At 39.9% G+C, this 22,851-nt stretch overlaps 1 protein-coding gene across 3 annotated transcripts in view; it reads right to left on the reverse strand.

Annotated features, from left to right (window-relative positions):
* The window catches only part of dlg3 (discs, large homolog 3 (Drosophila)), a 358,637-nt gene extending 341,919 nt beyond the window's left edge, over positions 1-16,718 (reverse strand). For all 3 annotated transcript variants that reach the window (XM_078412470.1, XM_078412469.1, XM_078412468.1), the window contains exons 1-2: positions 16,596-16,718; positions 10,591-10,722 (exon numbers count right to left, since the gene is read on the reverse strand). In XM_078412470.1, the coding sequence (XP_078268596.1) occupies positions 10,591-10,722; positions 16,596-16,611 (148 nt within the window). In that variant the 5' untranslated portion in view covers positions 16,612-16,718. The remainder of the gene's footprint in view (positions 1-10,590; positions 10,723-16,595) is intronic.
* Between the last annotated feature and the right edge of the window lie 6,133 nt (positions 16,719-22,851).

Genomic DNA, 22,851 nt, shown 5'->3' on the forward strand with positions numbered 1-22,851 from the left:
CAAGCAGATCTCCTGATAACAGCCCAGCTTAGAATTCCCTGGTCAACTCGTCCCTTCCCACCCAAACCAGGTACTTTCCCCTGCAACCGCAGGAGATGCAACACCTGTTCCTGTACCTCCCCCCTCGACTCCGTCCAAGAACCCCAACAGTCTTTTCAGGTGAGGCAGAGGTTTACTTGCACCTCCTCCAACCTCATCTACTGTATCCGCTGTTCCAGGTGTGGACTCGCATATATCGGCGACACCAACCGCAGGCTCGGCGATCATTTCGCTGAACACCTTCGCTCAGTCCGCCTAAGCCTACCTGATCTTCTGGGTGCTAAACACTTTAACTCCCCCTCCCATTCCCACACTGACTATTCTGTCCTCGGCCTCCTCCATTGTCAGAGTGAGGCCCAGCGCAAATTGGAGGAACAGAGCCTCATATTTCTCTTGGGCAGCTCACACCCCAGCCGTATGAACATTGATTTATTTAACTTCAAGTAATCCTTGGTTTCCCTCTCTCTCCATCCCTCCCCCTTCCCAGTTCTCTGACCTGTTTTACTGTCTCCAACTACATTTTGTCCGTTTGCTTTGTTGTTACCTTCTCCCAGTTAACAATGATCTATTCTACGTTCCTTGATTTCCATTCCCTTTGTCCTATTTTCACATTTTACACTTCCTTATCTATGTATCTCCCTCTCCCTACATCAGTCTGAAGAAGGGTCTCGACCCAAAACATCATCCATTCCTTCTCTCCAGAGATGCTGCCTGTCCCACTGAGTTAATCCTGCATTTTGCATCTGCAGTGCCCTCCAAAGGCCAAAGGCCCATCATTTATTTATTTGCTTCTGTACTCCACAATTTGAGATTTGTAATAGAAAAGATCACATGTGGTTAAAGTGCACATTGTTAAATTTAAATAAAGGTCATTTTTATACATTTTGGTTTCACCATGTAGAAATTACAGCAGTATTTATACATTGTCCCCCCATTTCAGGGCACCATAATGTTTGGGACACAGCAATGTCATGTAAATGAAAGTCGTCATGTTTAGTATTTTGATGCATATCCTTTGCATGCAATGACTGTTTGAAGTCTGCGATTCATGGACATCTCCAGTTGCTGGGTGTCTTCTCTGGTGATGCCCTGCCAGGCCTGTATTCCTCTGCCCAGGACAGGAAGGCCCTGCAGAGAGTAGTGCATTCGACAGAACGCACCATGGGAACTACACTCGTCCCCCTGCAGGATCTATGCATCAGGAGGTGCAGATCAAGAGCAAACAAGATTATGAGGGACCCCTACCACCCCAGCAACGGACTGTTGCAGCTGCTATGGTCAGGCAAACGCCTCCGCTGTCATGCTGTGAAAACAGAGAGGATGAGACGGAGTTTCTTCCCACAGGCCATCAGGACTGTTAACTATTATAACTCCAGGGACTAAATTTTCTTTTCTGTATTAATTTTAATTTATATGCTATAATTGTAATTTTTTTTGCACAATCCGCAGGCATTGCCACTTTCATTTCACTGCACATCGTGTATGTGTATGTGACAAATAAACTTGACTTGACTTGATCTTTAGCTTATGCTTATTTTGGGTCCTTGTCCCCTTCAGTTTTCTCTTCAGCATATAAAAGGCATGCTCAATTGGGTTCAGATCGGGTGATTGACTTGACCAATCAAGAATTTACCATTTTGTAGCTTTCAAAAACTCCTTTGTTGCTTTAGCAGCATGTTTGGGATCATTGTCTTGCTGTAGAATGAACCGCCAGCCAATGAGTTTTGAGGCATTTGTTTGAACTTGAGTAGATAGGATGTGTCTATACACTTCAGAATTCATTGAGCTACCAACATCAGCAGTTGTATCATCAATGAAGATAAGTGAGCCAGTACCTTCAGTAGCCATACATGCCGAGGCCATAACACCCCCACCACCGTGTTTCAAAAATATGGTGGTATGCTTTGGATCTTGGGCTGTTCCTTCTCTCCTCCATACTTTGCTCTTGCCATCAATCTGATACAAGTTAATCTTCGTCTCATCTGTCCACAAGACCTTTTTCCAGAACTGTGGTTGTTCTTTTAAGTACTTCTTGGCAAACTGTAACCTGGCCATCCTATTTTTGTGGCTAACCAGTGGTTTGAATCTTGCAGTGTAGCCTCTGTATTTCTGTTCATGAGGTCTTCTGCAGACAGTGGTCATTGACAAATCCACACTTGACTCCTGAAGAATGTTTCTGATGTGTCGGACAGGTGTTTGTGGATTTTTCTTTATTATAGAGAGAACTCTTCTGTCATCAGCTATGGAGGTCTTCCTTGGCCTGCCAGTCCCTTTGCGATTAGTAAACTCATCAGTGCTCTCTTTCTTCTTAATGATGTTCCAAACAATTGATTTTGGTAAGCCCAAGGTTTTGCTGATGTCTCTAACAGTTTTATTCTTGTTTCTCAGTCTTATAATGGCTTCTTTGACTTTCATTGGCACAACTTTGGTCCTCATGTTGATACACAGCAATTAAAGTTTCCAAAGGCGATGGAAAGACTGGAGGAAAGACTAGGTGCTGAGAGCTCTCTTATACCTGCATTAAAGAGGCAATTAAACACACCTGAGCAATTACAAACCCCTGTGAAGCCATGTGTCCCAAACATTATGGTGCTCTGAAATGGGGGGGACTATGTATAAACACAGCTATAATTTCTACATTGTGAAACCTAAATGTATAAAAATGGCCTTTAATAAAATCTGACAACGTGCACTTTAACCACATGTGATTTTTTCTATTACAAATCTCAAATAGTGGAGTACAGAGGCAAATAAATAAATGATGGGTCTTTGTCCAAAAACATTATGGAGGGCACTGTATCTTCAGTTTAAAGCAGCATCTGCAGTTCCTTCCTACACATAACCTGTGAACAAGCAGGCTTTCCTGCCAGTTGAAGGCCACATGATTTTTGAAGCACAAAAGCACATTTAAATGTACTAGTGACATCAAACATGGGCTGCATGTAATGCATGGATGACTATGACTAGTTTCCCAGTGCACATTTTGGAAGAGTTGACCGTAATTAAATTTCCAAAATGTTATAAGGCATATAAAGACGTACGAGGTGATAGAACTCCTGGCCCATTAAATTTCACTTCACAGAAATGCTTGGCTTCATTTTAGAATAGATTTGCATTCCCATCTGAAGACCATCTGGCTTTGGCAACAGCTGAGTCTACTTTAAAAGCTTATACAAGAAAACCCTGTGTTTTGTGTTCCAAATTTTTTAATATAGATTTTTTTCCATAGTTACAGTACCTGCTTGGCAGAAATCAGATTTCTTTTTTGTCCTGTTGGGTTTCAACACAAAATATAGTAACCTTTAAACAATAACTCCACCCCCAAACCTTGCTCCTATATTTGACTGATGGATCTTCACAAGCAGATGCGAGTCATAGAGACATACAGGATCAGAACAGACCCCTGGACTCACTGAGTCTGCGCCAACAACCAAACACTTATTGACAGTATTCCCACATTAATATTTTTCTTATTCTCCCCATCTCCTCATCAACTCCCACCCCAATTGAGTATAGGAGCAGGGAGGTTCTGCTGCAGTTGCACAGGGCCTTGGTGAGACCGCATCTGGAGTATTGTGTACAGTTTTGGTCTCCTAATCTGAGGAAAGACATTCTAGCCTTAGAGGGAGTTCAGAGAAGGTTCACCAGATTGATCCCTGGGATGGCAGGACTTTCATATGAAGAAAGACTGGATAGACTAGGCTAATACTCGCTGGAATTTAGAAGACTGAGGGGGGATCTTATAGAAACATATAAAATTCTTAAGGGGTTGGAGAGGCTAGATGCGGGAAGATTGTTCCCGATGTTGGGGAAGTCCAGAACCAGGGGTCACAACTTAAGGATAAAGGGGAAATCTTTTAGGACCGAGATGAGAAAACATTTCTTCACACAGAGTGGTGAGTCTGTGGAATTCTCTGCCACAGAAGGTAGTTGAGGCCAGTTCATTGGCTATATTTAAGAGGGAGTTAGATGTGGCCCTTGTGGCTAAAGGGATCAGGGGGTATGGAGAGAAGGCAGGTACAGGTTACTGAGCTGGATGATCAGCCATGATCATATTGAATGGCGGTGCAGGCTCAAAGGGCCGAATGGCCTACTCCTGCACCTATTTTCTATGTTTCTAATTCTCTTCCTCATCCACATGCTAAGAGCAATTTGTAGAATTAAGCTACCAACCCACACGTCCTTGGGATGCAGAAAAATGGAGCATCCAGGGGAAACACACATGCTCAACGAGGAAAGGTGCACAGTCCACAAACAGCACCCAGGTTAAGGGTTGAACAAGAATCTCTGCCACTGTGTAACAGCAGCTCCACCAGCTGTGCCACTGTACTATCCTTAGGTTAGGACCCTATCAGGTACTATCTTGCATATCCTGGGTCTAAATCTCATTATACCAAAGACTTATTTTCCTAATTACTGAATGTGCACCATACCATCCAAAGATTCACCCAGTGATTTCCAATGCTTGACAAAACCGGCCAATGAATGCCACACAATCACAAGTTACTATTGAGAAGTTAAATGCAGTTTGGAAGATCATTTCATTTTCAGTATTTATCTGTGCATTGTGATACTTAATTATATTATATTAATCTATCAAAATTGCATTATATTAATCTACCATAATTGTATATGTAGTACAACAGACCAATCCATTTAATCAAAAATAGGCCAATACCACAACATGCATTCAATTCCATGGTACAGCAATAAAAGGAAGTTGTGCAAAATCCAATTTATCATTAAAGTTGGCAATAATCCAGAATCATTTTTTCTCCTAAATGATCACAGGATTTGGCCCAGCAGCTATATCTGATGCCTCTGGCTACTTTCCTTTAGCTCATTAATAACTACACTTCAAAATAATACCTACCATGCAGGTAGTTCATCACAACTCTAGATGAAACAATCTCTTTGGTTGCAAAGTATCTGAAGGGATAGACTGGTATGGTACTCTGGTTTACTGTTTTGAATTTTGCCAATTAAGTAGATTTATCTTAAGATAAACCTGACTGAACTTGGTAAATGTATTAACATAAGAAATATTTAAGGCCCGACATTTCGATAAAAGGAGTGAGGATCATAAGATCATAGAATAGTGAAAGGCATGGATAGAGTGGATGTGGAGAATCCACTCTCCCACTAGTGGAACAGTCGGAGATGTTCCCACTAATGGGAGAGTCTAGGACTAGAGGTCATAGGCCCAGAATTAAAGGACGTTCTTTTAGGAAGGAGATGAGGAGGAATTTCTTTAGTCAGAAGGTGGTGAATCTGTGGAATTCTTTGCCACAGAAGACAGAAGTCAGTGGATATATTTAAGGCAGAGATAGATAGATTCTTGATTGGTATGGTGTCAGAGGTTATAGGAAGAAGCCAGGAGAATGGAGTTAGGAGGGAGAGAAAGATCAGCCATGATTGAATGGCGGAGTAGGCTTGATGGGCCAAATGGCCTAATTCTACTCATATCACTTCTAATCTTGTGAGTAGCAATATCAGCCCAACCCTCAAAAAAACCACATCTGTCAGGAAAAACACCCATGGCAATGTTCAACAAGCACAAAAAAGAGCTATACTTTCAGTTAACTCTGTCATTACAGATAACAAGAAATAATTCAGTTTGGGCAAGACAAAAAAGAAATTCATTGGATTGGTTATATATTTAAAATATGACAAGTAGTAAAGGATCTACAATACAATTTGCAAGTTATGTTTTAATCAAAACAATGATTAGTACCATTAAAAAAGCAGATCGAAGAATTGCCAATTATATTCAAATGGTACAGCCAACAGCAGCAATTTCAAACTGCTTTTACGCTATGGGAAACATCAAAATAATTCCAGTGTATCATTATAAAATGGATTTATTAAAATAAAACAGAGGTCCATTGGAACACCTTTATGGAAAATAGGTGCTTTGCGCAGTCATACTGGTGGGACCAGTGTAGTTGGGACATGTTGGTTGGCATGGGCAGGTTGGGCCGTAGGCCAACATTGTATGACAAGATGATTGAAATAATGGGGTGGGCTGGATCCCGAACAATGACAAGACGGAGTACAGGAAAGACATTGAAAAATTAGTAAACTGGTGTCAAGACAATAACCTCTCCTTCAGTTTTAGCAAGATGAAGGAGCTAGCTATTGACTTCAGGAAATGTGGTGGAGTATCTGCCCCAATCGGCATTCATGGCACCAAAGTGGAAATGGTCGAGTGCTTCAAGTTCCTTGGTGTTGACATTACCAACCATCATGGCCCAATCACATGGAAGGAACAAGAAGGCACACCAACACCTTTACTTCCTGGGGAGACTGAGGAAATTTGGCATGTCTCTAATGACTCTTACAAGCATCTACGGATGCACCGTTGAAAGCATACTATCAGGTTGCATAACAGCTTGGTTTGGGAACAGCACTGCCCAAGACCACAAGGAATTGCAGATAGCTGTAGATGTAGCCCAGTACATCTACCAAACTCTTCACCATTGACTCCATCTACATCTCTTGCTGCTTCAGAAAAACAGCCAATAGAATCAAAGACTTGATAATATTCAGGGAACTATGCTAATATTGAGGGAGCAAAATATAGGATACTACTTTGTACAGACTCTGGTCGTTACAGCTACCCCTCAAGTGTAAACTGGATTAGTGCAGCTCCCACCCCGAGGCCTATTTTGTTTACAGCATATCAGAGCAGGAACTTTATGGTGCAACTTTACAAAGCACTGGTTAGCCTGCACCGGGAGTATTGTGTGCTGTTCTGGTCACTGTATGATAAGAAGGATGTGATTGGGCTAGAGAGAGCGCAAAGGAAGTTGCCTGGGTTGGAGGACTCTAGTTACGGGGAGAACTCCGACCAGTGCTGCCGCCAGGACAACAGACCTTTATGGCAAAGTTAAAACTCTATATTGTTAACAATGTTTGACTGCAATCACACAAAATGACGCTGGAAACATGGCGACTCTTGCGTACTTTCTCAGTGTAATTTACTAGTCTTGTACTTTTGTACTCAAGTATGATTGTGCCTATGTACAGTAAGATTTTTCTACTGAACTGTATGCAGATACATGTGACCACTAAAGTACCACTAAACCCATAAGGTACCACTGATTCCCAGCCTGGCCATTCCTTCTTCTTTCTGCTCCCATCAGTCAGAAGGTACAGAAGCTTGAAAACACGCACCACCAGACAGGAACAGCTGTTACCCTCAGTTACCAAGCATCTGAATGGTCCTTCCATAAATGAGGATATTAGGAATCGGCCACTGAACTTTCTCTATGGATCTGATGCGCTCCAATGCCGAGAATTATATTTTGTGCTTTATATCTTCCCCTTTGCTTTATGTGTGGTAACTGTGTTTAAATTCATTGTATTTATGTATAGTATTATCTGATCTGATTGGATGGAGTGCAAAACAAAGCTTTTCACTGTACCTCAGTATACATGACAATAATGAACCCAAAACTAAAAACAGAAAGAGCTGCAAATACCCAGTGGGTTAGGTCACAATTTCTGGGAAGAAAACAAAGCTAATGTTTCAGATTGAAGACCCTTCATCAGAAGTGTACAGCCTCAAGCTTCTCAATACCATCCCAAATGCTCCCACACTATTTTGACGAAGGGTCTTCAACCTGAAACATTAGTTCTGTTTCTCTTCATAAGTTATAGGAGCAGAATTGGGCCATTCGGCCCATCGAGTCTACTCAACCATTCAATAACGACTGATCTATCCTTCCTTCTCAACCCCATTCTCCTGCCTTCCCCCCATTAGCCCTGAACTCAGTACTAATCAAGAATCTGTCAATTTTCACCTTAAAAATACCCATTGACTCCTTTCATCTCTTCTCACAGATGCACCCTGATTGGCTGAGTATTTCCAGAATTTTCTGGTTTTATTTCACAGAGTTTTCACACAGTGAATCAGTTTTTGTATTTAAAAATTGACCACTTACATTACAGTTCACAGGAAAGCTGGAAATTCTCAGTATTGAATAGCTTTCCAACCAACAGTTACCGCACAGCCTTCTATCAATCACAGTTGTTATTCATCATCATTCTTTCCTATCCTACTAAATATTTCCAAATTTTTCGAAGTCAAGCAAGCCAACATATGTGGACCCAGACTTCCTTCCACCTTAAAGCTATTAACCAAGTAATACTTCAGGCTTAAATATTTTCCACGTTACACAAAACACTCCAGTAAAACTGCAACATAGTGTATTAATATTTCCAGTGCCAGCTTGGAGGCAGTTTAAATTCCTATTTCTTTTTAAGCGGTTTGTTGTAAACTCATCAGCTAAAGTCAGATAATATAGTAGTTGTACTTGCCTGTAATTTTCAAGGACTATGTACTGAGGCAAGATTTTAATTACTGCTAAATAAAAGACGACACAAAATACTGGAGTAACTCAGAGGGTCAACCAGCATCCCTGGAGAAAATTTTACTACTGATGGATCTAGAATTATAGCTGTACAGCTGGGATACAGGCCCTGCGGCCCAACTCATCCATGCCGACCAAGATGCCCCATCTATGCTATTCTAGGTTTATTATTGCCACACATACGATGAAAAGCTTTATTTTGCATATGATTCAATAAAGTCAGATAATGCTACACATTAATCCAATCAAACCAAACTCGGGAATAATAACAAGAACATTTGCCTCTGTTTGGCCCATATCCCTCTAAACTTTTCCTATCATTGTACCTGTCCAAATGTCTTTTAAATGCTGTTATAGTACCTGTCCCAACCTACTTCCTCTGGCAGTACGTTTCATATAGCAACCACCATTTGTTTAAAAAAAGTTGCCCCTCAGGTTGCTATTAAATCTTTCCCCTCTACCTATGCCGTCATTCTTGAATCCCTTACCCTGAGAAAAATAGACTCTGTGCATTCATCCTCATAATTGTATGCACATGTACAGTATAAGATCACCCACAAGTGTGCAGCTCCGGTCACCTAGCGACATGAAGGATGCCATTAAGTCTTTGGAGATAGAAGGTAGTGTGACCTTATTGAGGTGTACAAGATGATGAGGAACACGGATAAAGTGAATGCTCAGTCTTTTCCCTAAGGTAGAGGATTCTAAAATGAGAGGGTAGAGGATTCTAAAACATAAGGCAAGAAGGGGGAGATTTAAGAAGGATGTTAGGGACAGCTTTTTCTCTTTGAGGCAGGGTGCTCCTTTTCCCCTCAGGGCAGCTTTATCTCTATGTGTATGGAACAAGGTTTCAGAGGAAGCTATAGAAGCATATATAATAATGACTTTTAAAAGACATTTGGACGGATATATGGATAGAAATATTAGAGAGCTATGGGCCAAATGCAGGTAAATAGAACCAGCCCAATGCACTGACATGTTATGTAGGAAAATAACTGCAGATGCTGGTACAAATTGAAGGTATCACAAAATGCTGGAGTAACTCAGCGGGTCAGGCAGCATCTCTGGAGAGAAGGAATGGGTGACGTTTCGGGTCGAGACCGTTCTTCAGACTTACTGAGTTGCTCCAGTATTTTGTGATACCAATGCACTGACATGATTGTCATGGACGAGGTGGCCCAAAGGGTTGTATCCAAGCTGTACAGCTCTGCAACTCTGCGACTAGGACATCCCTCAGCCTTCTGTGCTCCACGGAATAAAGTACTAGCCTGCCCAAACTCTCCATGTAGTTCAGACACTTGAGCCAGGACAACATCCTCTAAAGCATATCTGCACTCTTTCCAATTTGATAGCCTCTTTTGGTGTGCAAAACCAAACACAAAACTTCAAATGTGGTCTCACTAACTTTGTGTACAACAGTAACATAATGTTCCAACTTCTGTACTCAATTGCCTGAATGATGAAGGCCAGTGAGCCAAAACTCTTCTTCACCACCCTATCTATTTGCCATGCCATCTTCAGGGAACGATGCACCTGTACTCTGAGATCCTTCTGCTCTACAACACTTCCTGGGGCCCTACTATTAACTGTGATCCTACCCTGGTTTGACCTTCTTAAGTGCAGTTATCTGTACTAAACTCCATTACCCATTCCTCTGTCCATTTGCCCAACAAATCAAAATCCTGTTGCAATTCTTGATAACCATCTTCACTGTCTGGGGTACCAGCTATTGTATTGTAACTTGCAAACTTATTAATTATGCCTTATCAATCATGCCCGAGGATCAAATTGTGAATTTTGCAAAACACAGTGTGTGCCAACAGCAGCTAAGGTTCACATACCAGATTTTAAATGGCCGATCCCAGGAAAGATTATCGTAGCAAATTCAGGATAATGGAAGTATTGCACAAGGATGCAAAGAGGAAGCAGCAGCAGTAACAAGTCTCAAGAGTCAGAACAACCATCTGATCTCCTAACATCATGTTTTAATCCTCATATAACAGGGTAAATATACAAGTGAAACTATCGTAACATTAAATCAATCAACTTTCTCACTCATCCAGATAAATAAATTGCCCTGAATCTTGGAAAGGTTTGACAATAATTAATAAATTCTTACATTGCATTTAAATCCTAATTTGAAAGTAAAATTTAAACTTGTAGCAAGAAGTGTTACCTAATAGTGCTTGGAACAAGTCACTACTGAAAATGTTGGAGGCTTTCCCAATTGCTGCTCGAAGCTGCCCTTCCTCTGAGTCTGGAAGAGCACTGTAGTATTCCCTCAGTAGTTCCACTGCACGCTCAGTGTCTACAAAACAAAAATCAATGGATATTCCATCTTATTACATTTATTCAATATATGTACAGGATTTTCATTGGTGAAGGCTATTAAAACAGGTTTTCAATATATCTTTTAACAGAATATTACAACATCCATTCAGTACAAGGCATTCTGGAAATATGAAATAAAATGGGGTTTTTTTGGAAGAAATTACCCTGTATTTATCCGGTGTCTGGAAGAAGAGAAGATAGATTGTATCTCAAAATTTCATGTGTTCTGTGATTTACAAATGGTTTCTTGTAAAACATTGCATTAAAATAAAGTGAAAATTCTTATGCTTCCCATTATTTTCAATGTAACAATTCTGGTTATATTCCAGACTCAATAATCACAGTAAAAGACCCCAAATATTCAAATATACATCAACACAAGAAACCAAATAATATCATTTGTCTTAACATCAGTTAACTGTTAAATTAAGACAATAAATACATACACAAGGTATATAGTGCACCCTTACAGAGTACTCTTGGAAGAACTATACTGTCATCCAGGCTTTTTTGTTCGGCCTTACCATTGGAAGATTGGAATTTGCAGTCCCTGCTAGATAATGAAAGATTTAAGCTTAGTTACTCTCAGTTTTACCACTAAGGCAAAGAGCAAGGCATTCTTTGACTGCCTTGAAGTCTCGAGATTAACTTGCATGAAGAGCCCCATTCCGTCCATTTTAAACACTAGTTTAGAAGGGCAGCCATCTTCTTTGATGATTCATTTCAGATGTTCTGTCACCAAAGTAACTGCATTTGTCACCTACCCCAAAGGACATAGTGCAGGTTTGCACCTTTTGAACCATTTAAACTGGCCAGGGCTTGCGTTGAACATACGGCCCCCTTTAAAAATACAGCACACCCTCTTCCTCTTTCAAGTCTTGACGTACTGATTTTCTTTGATCACCAGGGGCACTAAACCAACTCTGGGGCACAAGCATTTGATTCAGATCTTCTAATCACATACTTTGAACATCTTTGCTTTTTGGAAGGTAGCCATTTTATTTTGCGTGAATTGTTCAAGATTGTAAAGGTAAAGCTTCGTAAAATCATGGACACATACCCCAGAGAGTCAATTGTTTTAAAACAAAAATTTGTAAATTGTACAAGGAATAGTTCCTTACAAATGTTCGATTTATAATTTTTTGCTATTATATGACTGGTGTGCTTTCAATTTATGAAGCTATTTTTTGCAATTATGAATAGGCACTTGATGCTTTGGAAAGACTGCACTGAAACCATTTTGCTCAACATTTTCGATTTATGGCATTTTGCTTGACAAAAACATTTTCCATGAATTCATCCTTTATGCAAGTCAAGGAATTGCTGCATGTTTCCGAAAAATGTGAACTGGGTAGATTCTGTGAGGATGTTTCCACGGGTGAAACAGTCCAGAACTATGGGTCAACATCTTTCTCTGAAGTTTGTTGATCCTTGAAATTCTTTGCACACATGGGAGTGAATGCTGAGTCATTAAACACATTAAAAACTTGGTTTTTTTAATGCTGTTACCAAACTGAATTGCTTGACAAGTTGAGATAGTCCTCAAAAAAAATTATGGCCAGATGATGGAGATCTTTAAGATGATGAAAGCTTATAAGATAAATAGTATTAAATTGCTTTCACTGGTTACTGATAAAAAATATCAGCTTCAATCAACCTCTTCCCCATCCCTTCTTTTAAGAAAATGACAGATCTGTTGTTCATCTGCACTTTACTTTTTATTTATATCACAATGTTATATTTAACTTCTGGTTAATGTGGAAAAAACTGAGAATAGTAACATCACGTTCAAGTTAAAAATAAGAGGATACTCATGACGGGTTGTGTTCACAACCCTCTTAATGAGATAGGACACCTACGCAGGAAGCTATATTCTACCCTAGCAATTCACTATACAGGTCCTCTGATCACGTGAAGGTGTACTCGCAAATTAATTGTGTATATGGACTTTGGTTCCAAAGCCTACCCATTAACCCGTCTACAACTTAAGGGCATGAAAATGAAGTTGGGGAGCTAAAAGCAACATTGTGTCAAAGTTCCTGGGGCTGGCATTTCAACGTTCATTTCTGGACTCACATCCATGGTAATTAAGAAATGGTGATGGATGGGCTGAAATTGCCCTTTCTATGCTGCCTGGAAATATGGGAGCATTCTAAAAAAAATTCGAGACTGGGTTAAGGTGAAGGGGCAAAGATTTAATAGAAACCTAAGGAGGAACTTTGTTGGGGGTGTATGGAACGAGCTGCCGGATGAGGCAATAGAGGCAGGAGGTGTCACACGTTTAAGAAACATTTGGACAGGTACATGGATAGGACAGGTTTAGAGGGATATGGGCCAAGCACAGGCAAATGGGACATGTTGGTCGGTGGGGGCAAGTTGGGCCGAATAGCTTGTTTCCACACTGTATAACTCTATGACTCTCTTTGACTCTATGACTAAACATTTGTATAGAATGGAATACTTTTAAATGTTAAAATCATATACAAATCTTCACTGCAATTCTTCACTATTTCACTAATACTTAAGAATAGTCGTCATAAGGAATAGGAGTGGAAGTAGGCCATTTGGCCCATCGAGTCTACTCCGCCATTCAATTGTGACTGATCTATCTCTCCCTTCTAACCCCATTCTCTTGCCTTCTCCCCAGAACCTTTGACACCTGTACTAATCAAGAATCTATCTATGCCTTAATAATATATCAACTGACTTGGCCTCTACAGCCTTCGGTAGCAAAGAATTCCACATATTCACCACCCTCTGACTAAAGCAATTTCTCCTCACCTCCTTCCTACAAGAACGCTCTTTAATTTTGAGGCTATGACATCTAGCTCCAAACTCTCCCACTAATAGAAACATAGTGCATTATTAGATCATTAAGAAGTGATAAGACAGAATCTGAAAGGGTATCTCATATTGATATCTAGGCTATCTGTAGTGCCTCCTAAATTTTCCTCCTAAATATTTACTCATCCACATTTTTTCTTAACATTCTTATTCTCTTTGATTTACGCTATGATGGAATCCCTTTTTAAACTTTCAATTCCATCTCCCTTTCCCTTTTCTCAGCAATGGTGATTAATAACCTTCTAGGACACTTATATTTCTATTAAAACTACTACTCCGAGAAGCTATATTTCTATTAAAACTACTACTCCATGAGGTTATTAATGGTTCTTACCTTCTAGTTTCTAGTTTGGCATTAAATACCCTGTAGTTACTTGCAAAGCAGTAATTTTGGAACATTGTTTTATCAACCTAGTTTACACAAAGAATAAATACATTTATAGATATGGACCCAAATCTGTTAAAAATAACTCGTTATTATCTTAGAAAATGTCAGATTTAGAGAGCATTCATTGTATTTGTTACCTGCACAAACACAAAATGCATGCTATATTAAGATTATTTATGCAACGTCCAAAGATTTCTCGACCCAATTTACAGTATCCAAGAAAGCAAAGTCAAACCAATACGAGTCCTCCCCTGATCCGAAACAACTTTCAGAAGGGAAACGTGAAACAGATTTTATAGTGGAGAAAATATTCACCTTTCTCTCCTGCATACATTTCATTTATAAATTTAGTAAATGAGAATGACTCCAACAGAATTCAAGAGAAACGTGAAACATAGATTTTACAGCGGAGAAAATATTCACCTTTCTTTCTTGCATACATTTCATTTATAAATTTAGTAAATGAGAACAACTCCAACAGAATTCCAATTGAATACTCACATTTTCAATCTGAGAAACTTCCTTGCTACCTTACACTTAACCTCCTCCCCTTCATCTTCCTATCTCTGTCACCATAACCTTCTTAAGAAGTCACTTACTAAGTAAAAGCAGAACTACTCAGAAAGCCAAACAGTATCTGTGGAGACGAACAAAATAATTCGGTCACTGAGATGTGGAGCCAAAAGAAGAGCAAAAAGGGGGGTGATGTTTGCAAGCAGGTTTCAGGTAGGGGAAATTAAAGTACAAAAGAGATGATTGTGCAAAGCAAAAGTGGGTGAGACCAATGAATATATCACAAAAGTGAAAATTGGAACAGTAGAAATGATTACGGAAGTTGTTAAACTCAAAGTTGACTACAGAAGGCAGATGATAAAGCTTGTTTCTGAAACTAATGGGGGGCTTTATTAGAACAGTGCAGGAGTCTGGGTGCAGATGAGGTCAGAGTGGAAAAAGGATGGAAGATATAAGTAACGGGCAGAAAATTCTGAAACACGCATGTAAATTGAGCAGAAGTATTCTGCAAACTGGTTACACCAATGAACTTTTGATCTTTACAATGTAAAGGAGACTACAAGCTGAGTAGTAAACATAGTATATGAAATTGAAGGTAGTAAAAGTAAATTGTTGTCTCACTTGAAACTACTGCTTTGAGCCCAGCACCATGGAAGTGATAAAATGAAGAGATTGCACACAAGGGTGACAAGAGAAGAGAGGAACGGCAAATATAATGATGTTGATGACTGGGGGGAGTTGTCCGATGTGTCTCAGAAGTTATATCCAGCATTTGCTGCTTTTATTTTAGGTTTCTGGCATGCACAGTATTTTCTGGTGTATTCGATGAAAAGCATTTTTTGTGAAATGTCACTGAGTGGTCAAAATTATCATTCAATGCTTGCTAGTTTCAATCTGCATTATCAATTCCACCAACAGATTACACAAAAACAATCACTACAAGATAGACCTTGACCAATAAAGTTCTATAAATCAGCAATTGAATAATCAACCAAGATAATTCACATTAAACCTCTCTCCAATTTCCATGTTGAGGGGATAGAGGGGTAAATTTACACCTTGAACTTCCTTGGATCCTGTTGTACAGAAATGTCAAAATGTATGGGTATGTATAAAATTATCCTGGCTCTGCCTGGTAATTTAAGTGATACATGGTATTTTGATGGATGAATGGAAAATGTAGCCAGACATTCCAACCCATACTGAGAAATTATTACACTTTTCAAATGTGCTGTCTTTCAGGCGAGAGACTACGCCCAGGTTTGGTTTCTTTCATGGGTTAAAATTAAACATCTCATGGTACTATTATTTAGACCATGTGGCAAATATAATTGCCCTGACCAATATTTAATTTTCAATCAATGTCATTATAAAAGACCATTGGACGCTTTACTTTGTTGCTCTGTGCGTTAATACGAGCGTGCCACGTTCGTATATTTCAAGATAACATTTCAAAAAAGTTCTTCAATTAGCAGTAAAGCGCTTTGAAATGCCCTTAACTGGAGAAAGGTACAAGTTTTATTTACACCCACATAAGCTCCACTCGCAGTGCTCCAGCTGCCTGGTCTGTATGTTTTTCACACACAAAAAAACCCCCATATTTGTGCAGGCTGCTGAAAAATAACCCCGGGACCACATGGGCTTACAAATGAGGGGTTTGAACCCACACGACTAAAACTTGGCTTTAATTGCGAGTTGTTTCTTCGCCCTCACACATGTTGACAGCTAGGTGAAACTTTTAAATCGATTCTACCCTGGAGCATTGTCCAGCAGCACAGCGCGGGCACACACACACGTACTTCAACTCAAACCTGAAACGCAGCACATTAAAATAACACACACCAGATAGTCAGTGTAACCTCAACGTCTGTGTTTTGGAGCTAGATAGGTGCTCTTGCTCTGGTGATTCCGACACTATATGCACATTTGCAGTCTTGGTTAGAAGATTTCAATCCGAGACCGATTTTTGGTTTTGTTTACATGAAGTTTAAAACAAAAGTGCAACAGCGCTCGGGGAACACATGTTATCGAAGACAACAAGTATGCGTGGCACGGGAGAGCGTTCGCGACAGGTATTATATAAGCATGCTGCACTTCACCCGCACCTCGCCTGTGAACCATTGTTGAGTGGCAATCCTTTCTTTACACTCGACGCCTCTGTTGCCCCATTAGCGCCAGTCAGAGAGACAGCCAAGCCAGCGACTGCGAGTCCAGGCACTCAGCGAGCTCCGTCAAGTGCTCCCCGTCGTTGGCGCGCTGTCTCCCAATGGCGCTGCTCTCTTAGTTCTTCAGCGATTTGTCCGAACCCGAGACTGCCGCACTGAGAGGAGCTCCACCAGCGAAAACAACACCAGACTCGGGGAAATATCAGACCAGTCGCAAGGTAGAAAGAGACAGATAACAAGATCGAGAGGGGTTTAAGCAGGTAAGTAAGTGTGCATTCATCCCGAGGACGGCACAGATTGGGAAAAGATGGACAGTGTAAGAAAGAGGAATAATTGAAAAGTAACTGTACCAATGAGCGAGGCAAAAAAACAGCGAGGATGTAACTCGCCTATCACACGGAGTAGTTGAGTCAGTAGCATAGATGTAATTAAGATACACGGCAAGGAGTAGATACATATATCGATGGGGCGAGACGAAGCAAAATGAGTTTTGGAACATAATCACCAGGATGGGCTGTAAAACTCCACTTAAAAGAAATGAAGTAAAGAGTGCCAGAAAATTAGACAGTGGGCAATGAAACAAACTGAGATTGCGAAATATAATGTCAAAAGGACACGGATGAAAGGAAAGCATTCACTGGCTTTAATTCATTATCAACCAGTGAATCTCACACTCCGAACAACCCCAAACATTGGATTGTTATTTCCATGGAGAAGAACATCAACTCTTGGATCTTGCAGGTTTTTATACAGCAGTGCACCAAGCAGTCTTGGCTGTTCCAGAAGATGGACTTATTAATATATCACAATCAAATAAATTACATAATGCAAAAATGAATTACATTTATTGTATGATAAATGTAGCACATACAACTATCACTAATATGTAACAAAAAACGCATTGGTGATGGAAAGCAGGAGGAATTGAATTATCTCTGACAATATTGGATGACCCAAAGGCAGTTGTGAGGAACAAACCTGGCTCAGGCAGGATGGAAACAAGAGATAAGAAGACAAACAAATGAAAAGAACATTGTTTTGGCAAAGATAAAACAATCATAATGTATATACATTTGGGGAAAAATTAAAATGGAAGAATCGGTTCAGAGGAAGAGTTTACAGAACAGATTCTGAACTGATTTTTATATATATGTCATGAAAAATATGCCATGTAGCCAACTGGGGAATAAGCTGCCCTGGATATTTATCTTGCAATTTCCTGGTCTACTTTGCCAATTCACTGATCAAAACAATTATGTAAGTATGAGAGATTAATTGGGAAAATAGATGGGAAAATGAGAAGGAAAGGATTTATACAGATAAAGAATCACGAGCACATGAATAAATATTCAGGTTTTTTGAAAATTGAATCAATTAATTGAAAGTCCAAGGAAAAAATGTCCATCCACTGCCAACCAATGAGCATGGGCTAGCATTGGAATAAAAGAATTGTGTAATGTTGCGAGAAAGATAGGAAGCCTGGAGATAGAAATAATGTAAAAAGCAACAAAAAAGGTGCAGCATAATGGTACATCTGGTAGAGCTACTGCCTCAGTGCCAGAGACCTGACTGCAATCATGACCTCTGGTGCTGTCTGTGTGGAGTTTGCACATTTTCACTGTGACTGCATGGGTTTTCTCTGGGTGCTCTGGTTTTCTCCAATATCTCAAAGACATGCGGGTTTGTAGGTTAATCGCCTTCTGTAAATTGCCCCTAGTGTGTAGAGAGTGGATGTGAATGTGGGACAACATAGAACCAGTGTGAATGGGTGATAGATGATCGGCATAGATTCAGTGGGCCAACGGGACTATTTGTATGATGTACCTTTCGATCAATTCATAAGACCGCTAGGATAGATTATTGGAGTAAATTAGCAAAAAATGTTTTTAAAAAGTGTTTCTTCATCTTTGTAAACACAAGAAATATAAATTGATGTTTAAATCCAGTCCTAGAAAAGCAATGGCAGGAGAAATTATTATGTAGAATAAAGATACAAATGATACATTAAACAAATATTTTGGGTTACATCGTTGGATTGGAAGTCCATCCATGACTTACCCATTCGTTTGCTATTCCTGAAACCTTTGGTGACCCTGCTGGACTCCTGATTGCCTTACATCGTACTCATTGAAACATACAAATGTCTTACAGGTCCCAGTAAATTTGATTTCTCTTTTGATTGAGGTCTATAGAACTAGGGAATACAGTTTCAAAATAAGATGTCAGCCATTAAGGACTGGGTTGAATAGAAGTTTCTACATCCATAGACAATAGGTACAGGAGGAGGCCATTCGGCCCTTCGAGCCAGCACCGCCATTCAATGTGATCATGGCTGATCATTCTCAATCAGTACCCCGTTCCTGCCTTCTCCCCATACCCCCTGACTCCACTATCCTTAAGAGCTCTTTCCAGCTCTCTCTTGAATGCATTCAGAGAATTGGCATCCAGAGAGCAATCATAGAAACATTGAAAATAGGTGCAGGAGTAGGCCATTCGGCCCTTCGAGCCTGCACCGCCATTCAATATGATCATGGCTGATCATCCAGCTCAGTAACCTGTACAATCATCTTTGGAATTTCCTGCCCAACAATTTATTCTTCATGCAATTTCAGGTTTAATAACTCCTCTGCACTCTTTGTTATATTTTAGCATTTATCAGCTTTCGGCTGACTTGGACTACCACGCTCTCTTTCTCTGAATATTTAATTCATCATTAAGAATATGGTGACAGCACCTGGAAATTAATAATATTGCGTACTCAACATAATTAGAAAGAAATATACATTTTTTTTAGATTATATCACGCAGAATTAGTAAATAGATTTGGAGAAGGGAATGTTGAATAAACAAAACCTTACTGTCTTCAGGGGTTAGGCTTGGGGGAAGCAGTAACATATTAAAATGAATTAATGGATTGGTTAAAATGCAGAAAACAGTGGATTGATTTTTGTCGTTAGATTGGCAGACTGTTACTAGTGAGGTGCTAAAGGGATTAGTCTTGAGTCCACCACAGCTGTTTTAAGTTTTATATTAATGATTTGCAGAAAAGACTGTGTAACTTATCCATGTTTGCTGATTATACAAAGGTAGATGGAAAAATCAGCAGGGTAGGACAGAAACAGTCTGCAAATAAGTAAAATAAGGTTAAGTGAATGAGCAAAAAGATGGCTGACAATTAGAAAATGGTTAAAAGCAAGATTGATCACTATGAGGAAGAGAAAAGCAGTATTTTTTAAACACTGCAAGACAAGTTAATGTACGGGGATCACTGGGCGGCACGGACTTGGAGGGCCGAAAAGGCCTGTATCCGGCTGTATATATATGATATGATATGATATGATATGATATGATAAGTAAATACTGAGGTGAGGGATCTTGATGTAAATTGTGCAGCGAAAGCAAGCAATTAGTAAATCGTGATATACTCACCATTGAAGTGGAAAGGTATTGTCTGAGATTAAACAGCACATTCTGTAAACCTTGATCATGACAGTGCTATAGAAATACATTCGATTGATTTCATGAGTTATTGTATAAAATCCTCTTGAATTGCTCTGCCATTCGATTACATCATGACTGAACTGATCAGCAATCTTTAGTTCTTTCTATTTAAACAATATACTTTTTTTTAAAAATGAAAGTGAACCATCTCACATTTTCTCATATTATACTTAGCAACAGGTTTTGGCCTATTTACTTGACCTAAATACCTTTATAAAAAAATAAAAAATACCAGAAGTGCTCAGCAAATGAGGCAGCATCCATGTACAGAGAGTCAATGTTTTAGGTAAATGACCCTTCAACTGAGGAAATTAAATGAACAACCACTAAGAAACAAAGGAGAGGGAAAAAATAGGGCTCTTTAGAACAGTTCATCCTCATTAAATAATTAATTGTAAAGAACGCGAGGATGGGGCACTCCTAATATGCTGCAACATGGTTTTATGAAGTGCATCTAGCAGGATCAATAAGGAGGATCAAGTAAATCTAGTTTATCTGGATTTTAAAAGGCAAGGCACCACAGTGGTAATCCATAAGATAAAGGCTTACAGACTTGATTGATTGAAAGGTACAGCATGGAAACGGGCCCTTCGGCCCACCCAGTCCAAGCCAACCATCAATCACCCGTTCACACTAGTTCTGTTATCCCAGTTTCACATCTCCCTGTGCACTCGGGGCAATTTACACTATTAACCTACCAACTTGCATGTCAGTGGAATGTGTTAGAAAACCGGAGCATCCGGAGTAAACCTACAAGGACACACGGAGAACATACAAACTCCACAAAGACAGCACCGTGAGTCAGGATCAAACTCGTGTCCCTGGTACTATGAAGCAACAACTCTACCAGCTACACCGCTGTGTTGTCTTGGTAACATATTAATAAGGTTAATGGTTAAATAGCTTCTGTTTTATTTGCATGCTTTGCAAACTCAGTGTGCCTCACAATTTCCTTTCTTTATAATGTGAACAATTTTGGCTATAATAAATTTGGTCTCCTCATCTATATTTAGATTAGTTTAGAGATACAGTGCGGAAACAAGCCCTTCCATCCACCGTCCTCACCGACCAGCGATCCCCACATATTAACACTATCCTACAGATTTGGAACAATTTACAATTATACCAAGCCAGTTAACCTACAAACCTATACGTCTTTGGAGTGTGGGAGGAAACCAAAGATCTCTGAGAAAACCCACACATTCACGGGGAGAACGTTCACACCGAGAATGTCCAAACTCTGTACAGACAGCACCCTTAGTAAGGATCAAACTTGGGTCTCTGGCGCTTTAAAGCAGCAACCCGATCGATGTACCACCGTGCCACTCCAATGTCATTAAAATAGACAGCAAATAGTTAATATTCCAGTGGTGATCTTTGTGGGATCCCATTAGTTACAGCTATCCAACTTCAAAATGACCCATTTATCTTGACTGCTTTCTGTATTTAACCAAATGTCTGTCCAAAGTAATACATCGTGCCCGACTCCATGAGGTTTTAGCTTGTGCAGTAACCTTTTGTTACTCATAAATTACCCTTTCAAAGCCAAATGCTTGGCATCCACGGGTCTCCATTTATCTACCTTGCAATTTACATTCTCAAATTTGTCAAACATTATTTTAATTTCATAAAGCCATGTTCAGTCTTCAGAAATATAACTCCTTATTCTGCTATTTCCTTATGAGAGAGTGAGGAAGACTGGTGACAATTAGAAGGCCATATGTCTTCATCGAATGGTACAATATTCTGAGGAGTGCAAGGGGAACAAAGTTATGATATCCAACTATAAATGGGTAAATTGGTATGTGCAGAGTAGCATGTACAGCTGCATGAATTTCGTTTTAGCTTTTTATTTAAAAACTGATTTGGCCCAGGCGATTGTCTTGAGAAGTTGGTTAAAGTTTAAAGAAATGCAAGACAAGTTTCTTTTACACACCAAAGGTGGTAGGTATCTAGAATGCACTAAGCGGTGGTGGTGGAGGCATTTATGATAGTGGTGTTTAATAGGCTTTTAAAAAGGCATGTCATAGAACAGGAAAACAGACCCTTTAGCCCAATTTACCCATGCCAGCCAAGATGTCCCATCTGCACTAATCCCATCTGACTGCATTTATCCCATATCCCTCTAAACCTTTCCTATCCATTTACCTTTTAAATGTTATGGTACCTTTCTCAACTACCCCCTCTGGCAGCTTGTTCCATATACCCACCATCCTGTGTGTGTAAAAAAAAAAGTTGCCCCCTCAGGTTCTTATTAAATCTTTTCCCTCTCACCTTGAACATATGACCTCTGTTTCTTGATTTTTCTACTCTGAGTAAATGACTGTGCATCGACTCTATCTATTCCCCTCATGAACGTATATCCCTTAAATATACCTGGACTATCTCTGACATCTCCCTCCCGTTTCTGGACCTCACCATCTCCATCACAGGAGAAAAATTAGTGACGGACATTTATTACAAGCCCACCGACTCGCACAGCTATCTGGACTACACTTCTTCCCACCCGGTCCCCTGCAAAAAGTCTATCCCCTACTCCCAATTCCTCCGTCTACGCCGCATCTGTGCCCGGGATGAGGTGTTTCAGACTAGGGCTTCCGAGATGTCCTCGTTTTTCAGAAAACGGGGCTTCCCCTCCTCCATTATAGATGAGGCTCTCACTAGGGTCTCTTCTACATCCCGCAGCTCCGCTCTT

Source organism: Rhinoraja longicauda, chromosome 15, assembly GCF_053455715.1.
Source record: "Rhinoraja longicauda isolate Sanriku21f chromosome 15, sRhiLon1.1, whole genome shotgun sequence".
Lineage (NCBI taxonomy): Eukaryota > Metazoa > Chordata > Chondrichthyes > Rajiformes > Arhynchobatidae > Rhinoraja > Rhinoraja longicauda.